At 43.4% G+C, this 18365-nt stretch overlaps 1 protein-coding gene across 1 annotated transcript in view; it reads right to left on the reverse strand.

The window, feature by feature from the left end:
- Positions 1 to 17529, reverse strand: part of gpc6b (glypican 6b) — a 70475-nt gene extending 52946 nt beyond the window's left edge. The window contains exons 1-2 of the mRNA XM_080838813.1: positions 17013 to 17529; positions 1868 to 2026 (exon numbers count right to left, since the gene is read on the reverse strand). Coding sequence (XP_080694939.1) covers positions 1868 to 2026; positions 17013 to 17166 — 313 coding nt within the window. The 5' untranslated portion in view covers positions 17167 to 17529. The remainder of the gene's footprint in view (positions 1 to 1867; positions 2027 to 17012) is intronic.
- Between the last annotated feature and the right edge of the window lie 836 nt (positions 17530 to 18365).

An 18365-nucleotide genomic window follows, 5' to 3' on the forward strand; every position in this document is an offset into this window, starting at 1 on the left:
TAACTACAGTTTCTAACCTAGCTACCGTATTTCCACTTCGTTAAGGTGAGTTGAATGGCAGCATTTTCAGTGTACTGACTGAAATTTTAATGGAAACTGATGGTGTTAGCCGTAGCAGCTAACGTCTCCCATCCATGGGAGTATCCACTGGCAGTTTCAGCTAGCCGTAACAGGGGATACTTTTCCTTAATTCAAGTTGTGAAGTAAACCTTTTAAGTAATTCATGAATTTAGTTGTGTGGATATAGTGGGTTAAGGCTTGTATTCCTACTAGGTAACGTTAGCTATCCTAGCTGTGTTAAGCAGCTGTAATATCTGAGTACGGGGCTAAACGTAAGCTACCTAGACCTATACGTTGTAGATATGCAAAAGTAGCTTATACTGAAAGAATGGTTACCTTGTTAGCTCACCAGTTTATTTTGTTGCTAATGTGGTTGGAGAGGACCGATAGCGTGAGTTAACATTAACCCGTGTCCTGGGAGTAATGATTCATGAGAGACCTTGAACCATTAGGTTACCTGAAAAACGTTTGAGGATGTACCTGGACACAGCGTAGCTATTGTAGTGTGCTCAGTTTTCGAAAACTACACTGAAACTAAGAAGGATAACTATGACTAAATGTGACTAAAACTAATATGCATTTTTGTCTTAAGACTGAATCTAAAATAGCTGCCAAAATGAACACTGATAGGGGACCCCTTAATCTGCAATTCATGGTTGCTAGCTCTAATCAGATGTACTAACTAGGCTTATAAGAGAAGACTAACTTTTTATGCCAACGAACACACTAAACCCTTTCACAATAAACAAGCAAACATGAGAGAAAAACAGAGCAAGCACACTCTCGCAGTTCGTTCACGAAACGCATTCTAGTTTTCTGAATGAAACTGTAAATCCTCTCAGTGGTATTGCCGATGATAAAAGTCAACTCTAATATGGCTCTTTGATTATTGCGTTTTGCTGCATGAAAAATGACCTGAGTTTAAACTGCAGACGCCTGCAGGATATTCCTTATGTATATGTTCCTCTATAGTGTGCACTGGTGCCTAATATGCATTGTAGCTAAGCTGATTAGCCACTATCAGATATATGACACTGTCTATTGTACACAAGTCACATATCATCCAGAGGTGCAAATTATTACTATCATTCTTTTTAACCAAAATGAGTAAAATATACTAATGTCAGAATACAGTGAAGGTGAACTCTTCCAGCATTCTGGTCCTGAAACTAAAGTGTCTAAGCACTTGGAAATATGTAACATTGGCCTACACTGCTCAGCTATAGGACTGCCGCTACTATAGGTTGACAAATGTGTGCCCTACACACCATGTATTTTGTATATACCATCATGCACATCATGATTTGGTGGATTTGGTGGGGGGAGTTGTGTAATGTTTCTATCTTAAACTAAGTCTAACTGTTTATAGGAATGCCTCACATCAAAGCTTCTGCTCTCAAAGATACACATGAAACATGTTCAGCTATGAGCTCTGAAGCCCTTCCTCCACGCATGCCCCTATCCTTCACGCTGGTGTTAGGACAGCACTGAATAAAGGCCCTTCCTCCACGCATGCCCCTATCCTTCACGCTGGTGTTAGGACAGCACTGAATAAAGGCCACTCATTTCGAGGAGTAGCCTCATAATGCTCGATGTAGTCCTGTGTCTATCCAGCCATGTACACTAAGTACACTGCTTTGAGCAACAGGGAGGAGTGAACAACAGAAAAAACTATTTGTGGCTTGTCAATCATCCCCATTATATAATAAAAAATCAATAAAAACACTGGCTCTTAATCGTGAAATACATTAAAAGCAAATAATGCACTTAGGACATGTGAAAAGTGATATTTGCCTTTGCATCTTACCATCAAACCGTTTCTGCCGAGACACAAATGTGGCTCTAAGGTCTTCACTTATTCCATCAAGCTGATTCTCCACGTCTGTTTTGCTCTTTTGGCTGAACGTGTCCTCCATCTCTGCCGAGCAGCAGGTCTTCTCCTGGGAGCATATGCGCAGATGCTCACCTGAAAATGACAAAAAATGGATGACCCCCATTTATTCCAGTGCTACTCAATGACAACAAGCAGACCATTTGTCTGTCTAAGCGGCCATATCTGGCAGCTGTTCAAAAGACACTGCTAAGACAGTGCCGTACAGTAAGATGCATCCAGGAGCAGCATTAAGTGATCATTTTGAACTGAGAGGTAAAATGAGCAGGAATATATTTTGTTTCCTGAGATGCTTATGCAAGGAATCTGCTCTAATGCTTCGAGCACATAAAAGAGCAATAACTGTAAGATGAACAACACTAATAACTTCATGCTGAAATGAAAGTACCTTTTCTGTATAAACACAGCTACTTGTTTTTAACAGAATGACTGACATTGCAAATATCATTCTACAACTCTTTTTTTTAATATATATATATTTTTCAATTCCTCAGATCTTAATCACTCATTCAACTCCCCAAAAGAAGTTAGCTGAACACACACACATGTAGAAAAATACAATCTAAATCAGACAAGCGTTCAGAACAATCAAATCACCCAGTCCCTGTGTTCCACAAAGAAAGCCAGGCTGAATTTGAAACTCGGAGAAAGACAGGCTGAATTTGAAACTCGGAGAAAGACAGGCTGAATTTGAAACTCGGAGAAAGACAGGCTGAATTTGAAACTCTTAGAAAGACAGGCTGAATTTGAAACTCGGAGAAAGACAGGCTGAATTTGAAACTCGGAGAAAGACAGGCTGAATTTGAAACTCTTAGAAAGACAGGCTGAATTTGAAACTCTTAGAAAGACAGGCTGAATTTGAAACTCGGAGAAAGACAGGCTGAATTTGAAACTCGGAGAAAGACAGGCTGAATTTGAAACTCGGAGAAAGACAGGCTGAATTTGAAACTCGGAGAAAGACAGGCTGAATTTGAAACTCGGAGAAGGCTTCCTGTCTGGCTCTTCTGCTTGTTCGTGTTCCGGTGTTTTGCTGCGGGGGATGAAGACTGTTTCCTCATGCATAGGTGTTTGTGTGGATGACAGATTTATTTTTTCTTCTCTTGATTTCTTTCTGGCATCTTTCTCCAATGTACTGCTTTTACTTTTCAATGGGCACTTCTATTCTTCACGTATCTACAGCTATTACATGCTCCTGCAGGTGTGTCTGCCGATTGGTCTCTATGTAGAGAATGCTTCCAAGGCGCTATCTTTTCATCGTCAGTGCCTTATTATCGTTATCAGTGATACCCAGTGATTAGCACAGTGGGACGCACTTCTTTGAAGCCAAAGTTAAAAATCTTTATAGTAGATTACATCGAATGCGGTTGATTTTGTACTGAACATTTCGTTTTGACAAAGTGTCATTATGATAAAGGGGAACAAAAATATGCCTGTTGTACAACACAATGTATCGAGATGGATCACTGAATGCAGCTACAATTACTGTCATACTCCAAATCAGGTTACATGTGCGTGGTACCTCACGTCTGATACATACTCTCAAGATACACAAGCAGTTGTGTAGTGGTCCCTGGAAAAGTGGGTATACTTTTAATTTTGCAATTTTTTTAAGCAACCCATACAGCACAGGACAAACGCCCTGTTTTGAAAAGTGGGTATACGCAATGCTGACTGAAAAATAAGTGGGTATACTCCGTATACCTGCGTATACCCTGGACTACACCACTGTACAGAAGGGTCCAAAAGCATCTGTCTCTCAGAGCATCTTGGACAACACAGAGGCCTAACCCCCATCTGTTATCAAGCAGAGAGACTTTTTTTCTAATGTGTTCCATTTCTGCATTACCTACAAATATAGGACACATAATACCACGTTAACATAAAAAAAGTTGCTCAGCTCGGCTCAACTAGGCGTGTTCATATTTGTGTTTACTAGTCACAAGAGGCCTTTGAGAATTGAGATGCCTTTAGTGTGAAACTCAATGCCCTCTCTAGAAACCGAAGAAGAAAAAAAAAAAAGAAAAAAGGCTCCATCTGCTCAAAAAAGTAATAGCGGCTGACCCCAGTTCAGCAGCTAACATATTTGTCTCTGTCAGGGTCCTCTCTCCACCTGCCGAGAGTGTGACCCTTTCATGTGGTCATGACGACGCCTGAGGACGTGGCTCGCGGAGCAGCTAGCGGTAGCAGCTCGGCGTCCCGGTGGGTCAGGGGGTCTGACTGCAGTGGGCTGAAGGTGCATCACCATGGAGATCTCTGACTGCAGTGGCTGAAGGGGGCGTCCCATGGAGAGCTCCCCCCTCTGGCACAGCCCCCACTGTCCGACAGGAGGCCTCAGCGCTCTCAATAGTGCAAAGCATCACATAAAATTAGTCTGTCATAGATCAACATCCCCTGCCTGTGCTTCCTGGGGACTTCGCTCTGCCAAACACACTGTCCTCTCTGCCCAAGGTTAAAGTGAAAATGGACGGCACGGGGACATGGAGAACTATGAGGGATCTTTAGGGTGGAGCAAAAAAAAAAAAAAAATGATTCCAGGAAAACACATTCTTATCACGTAGTATGTGTACACAGCAAGAAAGCCCCGTGTAAGAGAACAGTTGTGTGAACATTTAGAGATACTGTACATAAGTTAACCTTTTCCCATCTACTTCAGACTTACATATTACTGTAACTATTTCAATATGTCTACAGAAAATGTATATCTACCATCTTCATAAGTGTACAGCTTTGAAATGTGATTTTAATTTAATAAAACAACAATAAAGGAGTGTGTGTGTGTGTGTGTGTGTGTGTGTGTGTGTGTGCGGGGCGGGGGGGAAGGGGGGGTTGTCACAGCTTCAGTGCACATTTTGGTGTGTTCCTGAGCCCTGCCCTGAATAGAATGCTATGCTAATGAGCCTTGTGTTTGTTCTGGGCCGCGCGGGCTGTGTGTGTGTGTGTGTGTGTGTGTGTGTGTGTGGAGTGGAGTGTGATTGTCACCTGCAGCTGTCTCTGATCCTGTGCAAACCCTTGCCAGCCTCACGCTGCTGAGGGGGGACATTACTTCCTGCTAATATCCTGGTACCGAAGGCGGCCCTCTGGCGAGTCATTCACTATTAAGTAGGCTGTGAGAGTCAAATAAAGAGATGTGTCCCCGTGCAACCTCTCTGCTTCCCTCTGTAAGCAAAGCCTTACACAGACACAGTTCCTCCTGCGTTCGGCTCCACTGTATTAAGCAGTCAGCTCCCCAGCTCTACTGCAGATAGATAGAGCCATCCCATGCTGAGTGACATCGTTAATGAGCGTAATGGTGAGACAGAGATGAAATGCCTTGAGTGTGGGCAACAAAATGTTTCTTCTTCAGAGATTGATGACGTGTGTGTGTGTAGGCATGAAAAACTCTCTCACTGTAATGCCAAACATTTGAGAAAACATCAGGTAAGGAGAGAGACGCATGCAGCCATTCAAGTGTTATATCAACAAGCCAACGTCATTGGCTGAAATTACATCCTGTCACTCCAGTCTGCAATCAACCTGAGTGTCAGTCATCGTCTCCAGATGACACCTTTCACATCACCACGGCTGATGAATCCTTCCTCTGGATCTAATAAAAGACAGCATTTATATTCATCACACTCACTTACCCACCTCGCCTCAACCACTGTTATGTGTGAGAGCTGGGATGCAAAACAGAGCTTCTTTTATCTGCATTCATTTGTACCGGAGCGACTGAACTGTTACCTTTTTTAATTAAAATATAACAGTTTGGGTTGTAAACTGTGAATTGCACTTCAAAAACTACTGTATGCCTATAACCCAAAAGCAGCAAAGAAGCATATATTACATTATATTAAAATGAATGACATTAATTAGGAAAAATACACCTGTTCGGTTTGTAACATCCATCTACAGATGTTCTTCTGTCTACTGGTTGTCTTAGCAGCATCTCGTTTAATTCTTCTGAGTTGCTTTTGACACGAGGGTGGTTCAGTGGGTATTAAAATATCAAGCATCCGAGGCTTGAGCCGGTTAAAGTCTGATAATACAAAGTGTTAAAACATCTCTCCATGCAGTAAAGGTTGGCCCACTCTCAGAAGAACTGTATTCAAGAGTGTATCTGGCCAAAGAGGCCCATAGCATATGTGCACAACCATCTGCTCGCTCCCACTGTCCCAGTGCCAGACTTTACAAAATACTCCATCTTCAAAGACGAAATAAAGTGTAAACATAATAAAGCACAAATAAAAAACGGTAAATCTGGTCAGATTAATTTAAGAATTTGTAAGATTTTGCAATTAGTCAGTGACTAAGCAGATGTTTAAATCTCCGGATGTTATCCGCCTGTTAGCTTTTGTGCCACCCTTATATATTTATTTAGTACAGGTCTGGCCACCCAGGGTGACTCTGCCCCATATTCACAAAGGATATTTGTTCTAGTGAGCACTGCATCCTTGTCATGTTCCACGGGGACACAATGTCCTTTATCACGGTGAGAATGTGAATGAGGCCCCAAATTGATCTCTTTTATGCAAGGGCTGCTCCGAGACACGCCGCTCTCCAACTCCATCTCTCACTACCCAGAGCAGCACATTCATACAGACACACTATTGATCGTGGGAGATGTAAATCATTATGCATGACTCAAAGACTGCTAATTCACTGTTCAATTTGGCAAGACTTCTCCACCGGCGATGTTGGTCTTGCACTGACCATCTATGTTCCATTTGTCTAATAAAATCCTTCACAAAGACATGACCATCATTAATCCTTAAAAATAGCCTTCATTTAAAAACCCATACAAGGATGCAACTGCCCTATAGGCTTAGCTCCTTCCGTACACAACACTGTAGATTAAAATGTCTCCAATGAAATGTGTTACGCATGGATACAAGATGCATAACACATTACAATCCACACAGAAGGAAGAGCCGCCACAGCATGAATACTGCTGCAAGGGTTAACAACAAGGTCCAATGACCAGATCCAGCTTTATTGGAGTACGTGAAGGCCAGCAGTGGCATGAAGAGACAGCTGCTGACGGATGACACAAGTGGGCAGCGAGACCCTCGGGAGCAAGAGGGAAGTGAGGGCTCCTTCCTACACGCTGATATCTGGAGCACGGGCACAGAGCTACAGGTGGCAGCTGCTGGGCTGGGCTGGGCTGGGCTGGGCTGGGCTGGGCTGGGCTGGGCTGGGCTGGGCTGGGTTTGGGCTGGGCTGGTCTGGTCTGGGCTGGGCTGTGCTGGGCTGGGTTTGGGCTAGGCTGGGCTGGGCTGGGCTGGGCTGGGCTGGGCTGGGCTGGGCTGGGTTTGGGCTGGGCTGGTCTGGTCTGGTCTGGGCTGGGCTGGGCTGGGCTGGGCTGGGTTTGGGCTGGGCTGGTCTGGGCTGGGCTGGGTTTGGGCTGGGTTTGGGTTGGGCTGGTCTGGTCTGGGCTGGTCTGGGCTGGGCTGGGCTAGGCTGGGCTGGGCTGGGCTGGGCTGGGCTGGGCTGGGCTAGGCTGGGCTAGGCTGGGCTGCTGAAGGGGTCCAGCGAGAGACTCCCCTGGCCTGCCGTGATCACCATCCACCTCCCCTAAATTTACATTTAGTCATTTAGCAGACGCGTTTATCCAAAGCGACTTACAAGGATGTATAGACATTTTTTACATTTACATTGATGGCACATTGCACATCAGGAGCAATTAGGGGTTCAGCGTCTTGCTCAAGGACGTTGCGACAGGGAAGCGAACTAGTAGCTGCTGAAGGGGTCCAGCGAGAGGCTAAGGGGAGGAAGGAGCCGTCATGGACGGAGAGTTCCGGGCTAGCGAGAAGTTCCGGATGACGCCGTAGTCATTCCCTAGTAATGTTCGATGTGACATGAAGATTCTATATCATTCACGTTTGAAAAAACAAAACAGCTGATAGGAACGTCTCTGTTGCGTCGTCATCCGGAACTTCTCGCAAGCCCGGAACTTTCCGTCCATGACAGCTCCCCTGGCTGCCGTGATGACGACCACCCACTTCCCCTCATCTACATCTCATCCACAGCTCCTTTTCATTAGCATCCAGGCCTCGTCGAGGCGCCACTGCCCAGAGCGGGGAGGAGCAGTCACACCGAGAGGCCTCTCCGAGTGTGGTGCTCCTCCCACGTGGAATGTGAAACATCATAACAGTCGACTGCGCCTTTCTGGGGAGCACTTTAAAAAGCGGAGTCTAGGTGCACTTGTCTAGCCAGCCGATGTCAACACGAGTGACATGCCCGCTAAAGATAGACACAACGACAGCAGCCAGGCATTCATAGGGGGCTCAGGTTCTTGATGGCGCAGGGTTTTGACAAGATGATGAGGGTAGAGATGCACGGGGGGTGGGGATCACACAGTTACAAGCACAGGCCTCTCTCATGTTAAGACACGGAGATCCATTCATCTTTGAGACCAGCACAAAGAACTCGGCTTGAGTTTCCACAGTGTTCATAGAACACACGCGATCCGTGTTATAAATACAAAAAGACGCAGTTCGTATGACTGCATTAGAATATCGAACACACTATAGCCCGAGGTTATGTTTTAATTGGATATCTGTTGGCAGACATTGGGGTCGACTTGGTCACCCAGTTTTCTGTTTGGCACAGTCTGCATAGTGTTCTAGAATAACTATAATGATTTACTACTGCAAAGAAAATATATTTGTATTGATACAATCCTTCTAAGCCATGTGTCATCTCAATTTTCATCATGGTGTGTACTTGTTGTCAAGGGAACACCAACCGAAAGCATGCAAATACACTTCTCTTCTGAATCAGGCTCTTCAGTTTATGAAGTGCTGTATGGCACCCCTACAACCAATTTCTGTGTTTCTAAATTCTCATGTTCAGTTCAGTTTTATAAGACTGTATTCCTTTGGTAACTCACACTGAGATGAGGGAAAGGGTTAGGGTCAGGATATGTTTGGGATGAGTTGACAGGTAAATGATAGTTTGCTAACAGTCTGAAAGTGTACTGTGTAGAAAGCATTACTTTTCGAAAGACTCTTGTCTTGTTTAGAACTGTTGATAAGCCCACTGGAGGACTGGAGTCTTACACACAATGGGCCATGTGTACTAATGTTTCACATCAGATGAAACTCTCTTTTGAGTACAACAGGAGTATAAATTATATTCAATATCAAGATGACTGTAAATAAGTTAAAGGTGCATTCAAGTATACAGTACTGCAATTACATCTTACTGATACTTTTGGACACAGTGATATTCCTGGAACCATAAGGGGGTTTTGAGTGTTTCAACAGTACGGACAACTAATGCCCCGCGTTGACGATGCAGATACAGAGCTGGAGCTGTGGAAACAGCTAAATGAGTTCCAGCCAACGCGCAGTGAGCTTTGTCAAGCCTTGGAAAGTTCGGCAAATTACTACCGAAACATTAATTGTGTCCTGAAGGTCTTGTTGACAATGCCCGTTTCCACGGCGTCTGCTGAGCGGTAATTCAGTACAATGAGGCGTCTTAAGACATATAGTATCAACGAAGTATGATGACTGACAAAAGACTGACCAGACCTGCTCTCATGAATATTCACACAGATTTGAAAATCGACAGCGAAGAAGTACTAAAAAAGTTTAACGCAACTGGCAGAATGAGAATTAACAATGGCAATGCGTTTGGGCTGTAACCCCTTATTTTGCAGGCACTCCTGGCTGTCAGTCCCTTACAAAGGCTATTATTCCTCCCGAAGGCACTGGCCTGCTTACGGGCTCTTTAATGGCGGCGCCTCCGATGCTGCTCCACTCAACATAGCACCATGCACTTCTTTCTCAGGAGGCATGACAGCTGGGTCAGGCCTGTGCACTCCTCCTCCCCTGCTTGCTCGTATCGACGCCTTAGGGTCGTCAGCTCCTGCCTCGTGTTGTGGATCTTTACCTGCCTTTGATTCTTCGAGGGGTCCTCTGACACCTTTCCCTTGCTCTTCTTTCAGTCCTTCCAAAACGAAACTCCCAGTGATTTCTGTCATCGCTTGAAGTTTCCTCATGGCATGTCACCCTGCAGTCACGTCCAGTCTGATCTTTGTCCTTGTCTAGCTTGTTAAAAAGTGATGCCTTGTTATCTGCTGCCCACTTAATCCCTTTCCTCCCAGACTTCATGTTAAGGTGAGTCCTCTCCTCTCAGACTTCATGCTAAGGTGAATCCTGTCCTCCCAGACTTCATGCTAAGGTGAATCCATTCCAGCCAGGCTTCATGCTAAGGTGAGTCCTGTCCTCCCAGACTTTATGCTAAGGTGAATCCTGTCCTCCCAGACTTCTAAGGTGAGTCCTTTGCAGCACTTGGAGGTCCCGGGCCCTGTGGGGTGCGTCGTGATCTGGCTCCTCCTGCATCTCACCAGCCTGCTTTCGTTGTGCCGCTTCTGTCCCCATCAAACACTTGTCTTTCATTGGTGGATCGTTAAGCCCTGTCGTTCTTACAGATCTTGACACATACACACTACTTACTCGTTGTCGTTCGTTCATTGCCTTGGTCGGGTACCATTTCATCCATCTGACTGGGGTGCCCCCCCCCCCCCCCTCTCAGGGAGCCCTAAGGGCAGTGGTGTAGTCCAGGGTATACGCAGGTATACGGAGTATACCCACTTATTTTTCAGTCAGCATTGCGTATACCCACTTCTCAAAACAGGGCGTTTATCCTGTGCTGCATAGGCTGTTTAAAAAAAATTAAGAGTATACCCACTTCTCCAGGGACCACTACACCACTGCCTAAGGGTATTCTTCCTATACCTGGACACTGACCGGGTTGGTATGGGCGTACTCCACCCAGTGGACACTGACCGGGTTGGCAGCCATTTTGGGCCACGGTTGCCATCTCAACAAGCTGTCACAGCCTCTTCACCACGCTAGACATGGCAGTCACCCATTGTCACTGAGTCAGGCTCCAGCTGGACAACTACAGTACCAGTCAAAAGTTTGGACACACCATTACATTTTTTGAGAAGTGTTTTCTTTACTCTTATTATTTTCTAGATGGTAGATAACACTTTTTTTTGTTTAGTACATCATTCCATATGTGTTCTTTCATAGTTTAAATGGCTTATTAAAGGTGTGTCCAAACTTTTGACTGGTATTGTACATCTTAATGATACTGATACGCCTGCCCATACAGTGAGGTTCCTGGAATCTCTCATACCCCATCAATACTTTTCATTGATCTTTTCAGGTAAAATGTTTTTCTTCTTACATTGGCTGTGGGTGCCTTATGTTGAAAGGCTGGTTGAAGGCCCCAATTTAAACATTTAATTACATCTGTAATTGGGCTTTATATATCATATCACCCCTGATGCTTCTATGATGGTCTGAGTCCTTGGCAGTACAGTGAAAATTACAGCTCTAAATGTTTTTCCAAAGTGCTTCCCAAGCTGTGCAACTGCAACCAATCAACATTATGATTTATAAAACTGATTTGTTCTGCAACCAAACTCTGAAGGTCAGCAACAGCCAACCTGATTTCTCTTTTTCACTTTTACTTACAAAATGTCTATATCATGCTGACTACACTCAAATGAAGTACACTTGTATTCATTTGTAAACATATTCTTAGATAGTAAATATGGTGTTTCAACTAGAGTCCGACCTATATAGGATTTTTTAGGCTGAAATCAATTTAGATATTTTTTAAATGTTTAAATCCTCAATAAATAAGGATATAGCTGCTGATATTCATTTTAAACAAAAACTCATATATAACTGTTGTTTAAATACTTACCTGGTAGCCTAAACAAAGGCTCTCTTTGGCAATAAATTATATAAGCGTAGTGTCATAGTGTGATTCTCGTTCAACTGTTTGAAAGTAGTTCTGTATGACTTTGTACTCAAATTTCACAGCTTTTATGCCTATCGTCTTTTGTGTCAACCGAGTGAGTTCAGAGACCAGTCAAAAAGTGCAACGAGTGTGGAGGTTCTCTCCTACAGTCGGCTAGTTGGCAGATCAAACTTACAACAATGTTTTAAACAAAGGTTGGAACTGATTTGATTGAGTTAGTAAGGCTACGGCAAACCAACATCATTTTAAGGATGGCCTAACCTCAGTAAAACAGGCCCAATGTTTTGGTCAGAGGTAACTGTTAGCACTGCCCTTTGCCCTGGTAGCCTACAGTTCCACATACCTTTACAGCTTATGTGTCAGGAGAGAAAGATCAGTAGCCATTACAGTACATCGTATACACCCACCGGCAGTAACTGGGCCTACAGACCCACAAACCTTTACAGCTTATGTGTCAGGAGAGATAGATCAGTAGCCATTACAGTACATCGTATACACCGGCAGAGATAATTTGCCAGGAAGCAGACGCAGTCAAGAAGCTTGTAAAATGTCACCAGCGTTATTTCTGTCCCCTCCTACAGCCAAGACTCAGCAGGCAACGAAGGACATGAAATGATAGGGTCCAGCTGAGTCCGACCGGCACACATGATCCCCGCAAACATCCCCATCCAGAATCAGACGTCCGTTCATTCAGCCAAAGAGTTCAGAGAACTGAAGGCACACACAACAAACTAGCGTTGCTAGGCTAGGCTTTCACCATGTCAATCACGAGCCTGGCTACGGGACACTGGGGGGGGTATGTAACGGGGCCCACAGACAGTTTGGTGGAAATATACGGACAAGACTGCCCCCATGGAGCCAGAGGAGTGCTAGACATATTTAGCTCAGGGAGTCTGTAGACTTGAAGGAGGCCAAAAAAGCACGCTGTCCATTCGCAGGCTAGCTGACTCCTTTCAGCTGCTCCCTGCGTCGGCCGCTGACGGGCGGAACAACAAGGGAACAACAAGGGTCTCCTCTGAATGCAAACGCCACATTCACAGACATCGCCCCTGCCACCTGGCCTTTCTTCAGACAGCTCAAAGCAGCGCCCGGGGGGCTGTCAATAATGCTGACACCACTGTGACATTCAACCTGACCTAGCTGAATCAAGCCAAACACACTCCAGATACTCAGCCCTGTTGTGAAGATCAAACATCCATTCAAATTCTTAAGAGGTGCCCCAGCTTTACTGTGCGAGAGACCCGCCTGGCTGCCGGATCATACAAAAAAAATAAAGTGGGAAGCAAGTCGCAGAAGTCGCAGCCATAAGCTGAGGATGAATCCGGCATGTTTATTTCATTCACAGACTTGATTATGTTGGGAGTGTGCTCTTCAGAGAGCCTTGCATATAAATACCTTGAAGGGCAGACTTGATAATAGGGTATGTTTCTCTATGACTAATCAGATGTTCTCTCAATAGCAGACACACTCTCAAGTCAACCAACTCTGATTCTAGCACCTGCATGACGGTGTCATTACACTTTCCGTGCCAGCTCTAAGAGTAATGTGTTCTTTCACATTAGTTATTGATACTAATTAACAACAGTGTACCATAAAGCCACAATATAACAAAGCTACTGAATGTCACTGATTTATATTTGGGTGCATGCAATGCAATGCAACAACGCTTTCTCACAGTCAAACCCTTCATATAGAATTACATCACACCTATTTCTCTTAAACCACAGCTAGAGATAACGACAGGTATGTCTGCAGAGGGAATTACTATGATGTAGCCATGACACATAAAGGGCCACATTTCCTTGACCTCTAAAGCTGAAATAGGCCCTGGTCAAAATGTCCGTTTCTGCAAATAATTAAGTGAGCAGAAGATATACTGATCTCAGAAAGGCAAAGGTTTTTACCTAAGTCTCAGGCCTTAATTATTTTGTTAGGGCTATGGCTTGTTCAACGTTAGGAAAGGCCAGGTGATGAAATTTCTAAAATATTTGTTAATACTTTGGCGCCTCAAACCCTGTCCCAACAATCACCAGCCATGGGTTCATCTAAGAAGAGGGCAAAGCATTGTCAGGTAGCCGTTTCCTCAGTTTGTAATGTAATTAAGAAATGCCAGTTAAAAGGAACGGCGGAGGTCAAGCTTGACATCTGGATGACCAAGAAAAACTTTCAGAGAGAACCGCACAGATTCCTAGAAAGGCAAATCAAAAACCCTTTCAGGAAGACTTTCAGAAAGATTTAGCAGACTGTGGAGTTGTGGTGCACTCACTGTCCCTCTGTGCAGGGGTACCTGCCCAAAATATGACCTTCATGGAAGAGTCATCAGAAGAAAACCTCTCCTGTGTCCTCACCTTAATATTCTGTGTCAAGGAGTTTGCACAGGAACATCTAAACAAGCCTCGTTCAGTTTGGAAACAAGTCCTGTGGACTCATGAAGTATAAATAACACAATGAGCAAAGGTATGTTTGTAGAAAAGAAGAAAGGGTGAACATGTTCTTGACCTCTTGAGCTGTTAAGCATGGAGGGTGGAGTGTGTCATACTTTGGGCTTTTGCTGCAGCCAGTGGCGCAGGGCATATCTCACTGGTCGAGGGAAGAATGTATTCAGTTAAATACTAGCACATTCTGGAAGCAAACATCACATTATCTGTAAAAAAAAGAAAATTATATATATATTTTTTTAACTAAAAATGAAAAGAAGATGGTTTCTCCAAAAGAAGGATGCAAAACACACTTCAAAATCCATCAAGAGGTGCAAGCTTGAGGTTTTGCCATGGCCCCAGTTGCCAGTCCCCTGACCTAAACATCATCGACAGTCTGAATAGACTTCAAAGGAGCAGTGCCAGACGGGGCAAGAATTTCACAGAACTAGAAGTCTTTAGCAGGGAAGAATGGGCGAAAATCCCCCAAACAAGAATTGAAAGACTCTTCGAATAAGTGTTTACAAGCTGTGATACTTGCCAAAGTACTGACCTTGCAGGGTGCCCAAACTTTTAAGGGGCCCATTTTGTTATTTTGAAACTGTAAAAGTTCGAAATAAAAAAGTAACCTTACTTCAAATATTAAAGAAATATTTCCTCTTTAACTTAATGCCTTTTGGAAATCAGGTCATCTTCTCCAATGACTCCCCTCTGTCCCGGGTAAGGAGACTGCTCCTCTGAGTGGCAATGCACATTTTAAATTTGCACATTAATAGCAATATCTTGCCTTAACGTTAAAATTCTATTCTATTTTTTTGTATCTAGTCATAGTAAAGTATAGTATACACTCTCACACACTCACACACAAATCTGTGTTCTGTGTTCTCACTGTGTGTGTTATGCATATTATTTTTTTGATTTATACGAACTGCTACTCCAACACTGAAATTTCCCTTTGGGGATAAGTAAGACTCTCTCTCTCTTTCTCTCTCTTTCTTTCTCTCTCTCTCTCTCTCTCTCTTTCGCTCTCTCTCTCTCTCTCTCTCTCTCTCTCACACACACAGCTATTCACAGTAACAGACATTTTTACATTTTGACCAGACATCTGCGTGCCACTGTATACATTTTCAAGAAGAGTTTTATGACAGTATACAAGGCATCACTTTCTTATCTACTGATTTGATGAATTGAGGATTGCTGTGATACATTTTCTTTTCGCCTATATATTACTGACTACAGGCATCAGCACAGCTGTGTTTTGAAGCTCTGACACATGTAGTATTTCAGAATTAACTATCAAAATACCAGCTGAACTCTACAATAATTTGATAATTGACGTCACAGAACCCAGTTTGTAATGGTTTGTAAGAGTAAAACTCTCCCCCCTAAACAGACAAATCACCCACAACTCCAAAACTGAACACTCCAACCCCCAATTTAATACGTTGAAAAATATGCTTCTGACAGGTTCCTGCAATGGTCCCTTTTTCACAGTTATATATTACAATAACAGGTGTCAATTAATATTAACATAATGACCAGAAATGTTAAATGCCATCCACCAAATGCTCCAGCACCTCTGCTTGTCTTTGAACATACAGACCTTCCATTAAACGTGCAGTCAATTCAGATTCTCTTTTATAAATACCAATATAATACCACACTGGAGTAGGCTACTTAAAGAACATCCTCAGATAACTGATAATGGCATGTTATTTTTCAGGGATCCGACAATTCTTTCATATTCATGTTGAACAGAGTGAACATGAAACCTCACACACTACATTATGCAAGACAGATGCCATTTTTAAGATAAACATTTGCTTGACCTGCGACTAGCATATCATAAGCAACAGGTTCATAAAACTGCAAGTCATCTGCAAAAGTGAAGTTTGATCAAAACTACATCATGCAAACCTTATGTTGTGGTTGACAAAAACTCCTGCATATTGATCATTCAAGTAATGTTCGCACAGACACTGAAGATAACCGTCTAAATAATGTAGTCAGTCAGTGATTCATCTTTTCAGTGACATAAATAACCTAAAGGTCGATGCACCACTGGCAATTCTGGATTTGGACTTAAATGGTTACCATGTGATATTTTCAGTTAAATGGAAATCATTGTGTCATCATTCAATTTGATTAGTTAAAAAGTATTTCTGGTGGGATTCAGTCCAAACCAATGAGTCATGCACTTTTGTCGTAGACAAATGAGAGCTTTCATAGTGTCCTATTCATGGCTGTGTTTCGGCTTTCAGAGTGCCAGCCAGACGGCAGTCTGGAAACTCAAGGCCCTAACTCTATTTTCTCCATACTAAAGAAAACCTAATCATATTCAATTGCAAAAAAATTACATAAAACTGCTAAAATAACGATAAAAGGAGCTGTGGTGAAGTAAAACTAAGTGGGATACCATTCAATAAAACCACCAGTCTTTATAACAAGCTAAGCCCATTTCCGAGTAGCCTATTCCCAATAACTAGTCAATTCCTGAAGCTAAAAATCGTCATCGAATATCTTGTATCGTTGGAACCAAAGCGGTGTCACTAGAGAGGAAATGAAACTTACAAGTTTACAGATATAGCCGAGTGTTTTTCCCTGCCTGGACAGGTGTTGTAAAATTGTTGGTATGAACAGACCAGTAGCTGCTGCAGTATAATTGATTGGAAGGTCTTTACCAAATCGATGTGGAAAATTAGGTTTCACATTATAAGCTATGTTAAAAACAGAATTCACAGTTTCTTAATTTATTTATTTTTGCCCTATACAGTGGCGTCCCTCATGTTAGTACTTCAACTTTAGGCATGTGCTTGAACAGCCCCAACATGCACACAGGACAGACGATTGACAGGTAGCACACAACGCTTACATTCCGTGCTCACCTGAGATTTCCTGGTAAGGGACATTAGTAAAGCTGAAGCCTTTAGCGGTGTAAGCGTCTCTGACTTCACTGCAGTTTCGAGTCTTCACATCCGCTCCCACTGCCAGACAGAGAAAAGAGAAAGCGCACAGGACAGCGGTGCGTAATCTCAACATGGTGCACTTCAGTCGTACTCCGTTACTCCGCGGCACAGTAGCTACCGGCTCTGGGCATTCACACTGCAGTACATCCGGAGGTGTTGGATAAGATGAGCGTTTGCTACCTCTCCTCAACAAACGGACCAATTCAGATCATGACCTCCTCTAAAACAGGAGTAGCAGCTGACTTTGAAGAGCCCGCGGTGGAGGATCCCACTTTTTGGCCGAAAATACTACGGTGAGGCCGGGGTACCGCCACATGAACCTATCTGGCTGAGCGCTTTAAACGTTGTGCTCGGTAAACTTCAACCCGGTGAGGAGTCGTTGCTCACGGTTCTTAGAGTGAAGTGGAAACGCTCAGGCGAGAAGACGGCTCGGGCACTGAGTGTTAACTGGGAGAAAATGCAGAGCGGAGTCTCAGGTTCTGTGGATATATAGGGTGGTGCGCTTTCATACGCCGACTGTTATCGCTGGCACAGAAAATCAAACACATGGAGCAAGCGTACATGACACGATGTTATGCTACCTACGCCCCCGTTTTCAGTAGGCTATGCACAGTCACATGCACCCAGTCTCAAAACAGAAAAACAAACACATTTGAAAAAAAAAAACTTTCAGATCTCGAGGTAAATCCGTGGCGTGTATAAAGCTGATGTTATTCATCTAAACTTTTGATATAACTGCATACAGCCTGCATTTAACGGTCTTAGGTTTTTTTTATTAGTAGTAATTCGCCACATATTTTAATGTATCTTTGAGTTATGAAAAATAATGACCAGTGAACAAAGAAAACTGATAGACCAAATATTTTGTAACCATTTGTTATCAGTTTTTGGGGACAATCGCAGGTGGATGTAAGCCTATAGAATTATACCACAGTTGGAAGAGCAGCATTTACTTGAATTTTCAAGTGTAGGCCGTATTATGCCTAACCCCATGTATATTCTCAATGGAGAGGCTCAAGCACCCTACGAAAGTCAACAGACAACGGAAATCTCAACAGGAATACCAGACTCACACTGTATCCCTGCAAACACACATGCGTGCTGACATTTAGATTGATTACCGGATACATTATAGGGTTTTATCATAATTCCATATCATTCCCAAGAGACATCCTGCATTGTAGAGGATTCGTTGCAAACATGGAAACCACCAAGACAGAGAGATGATTCAGACGTTATGAGTTTTAAATGTTGTGTACCAGCACTGAATTA

The sequence above is a fragment of the Sprattus sprattus genome, assembly GCF_963457725.1.
Source record: "Sprattus sprattus genome assembly, chromosome: 5".
Classification (NCBI taxonomy): Eukaryota; Metazoa; Chordata; class Actinopteri; order Clupeiformes; family Clupeidae; genus Sprattus; species Sprattus sprattus.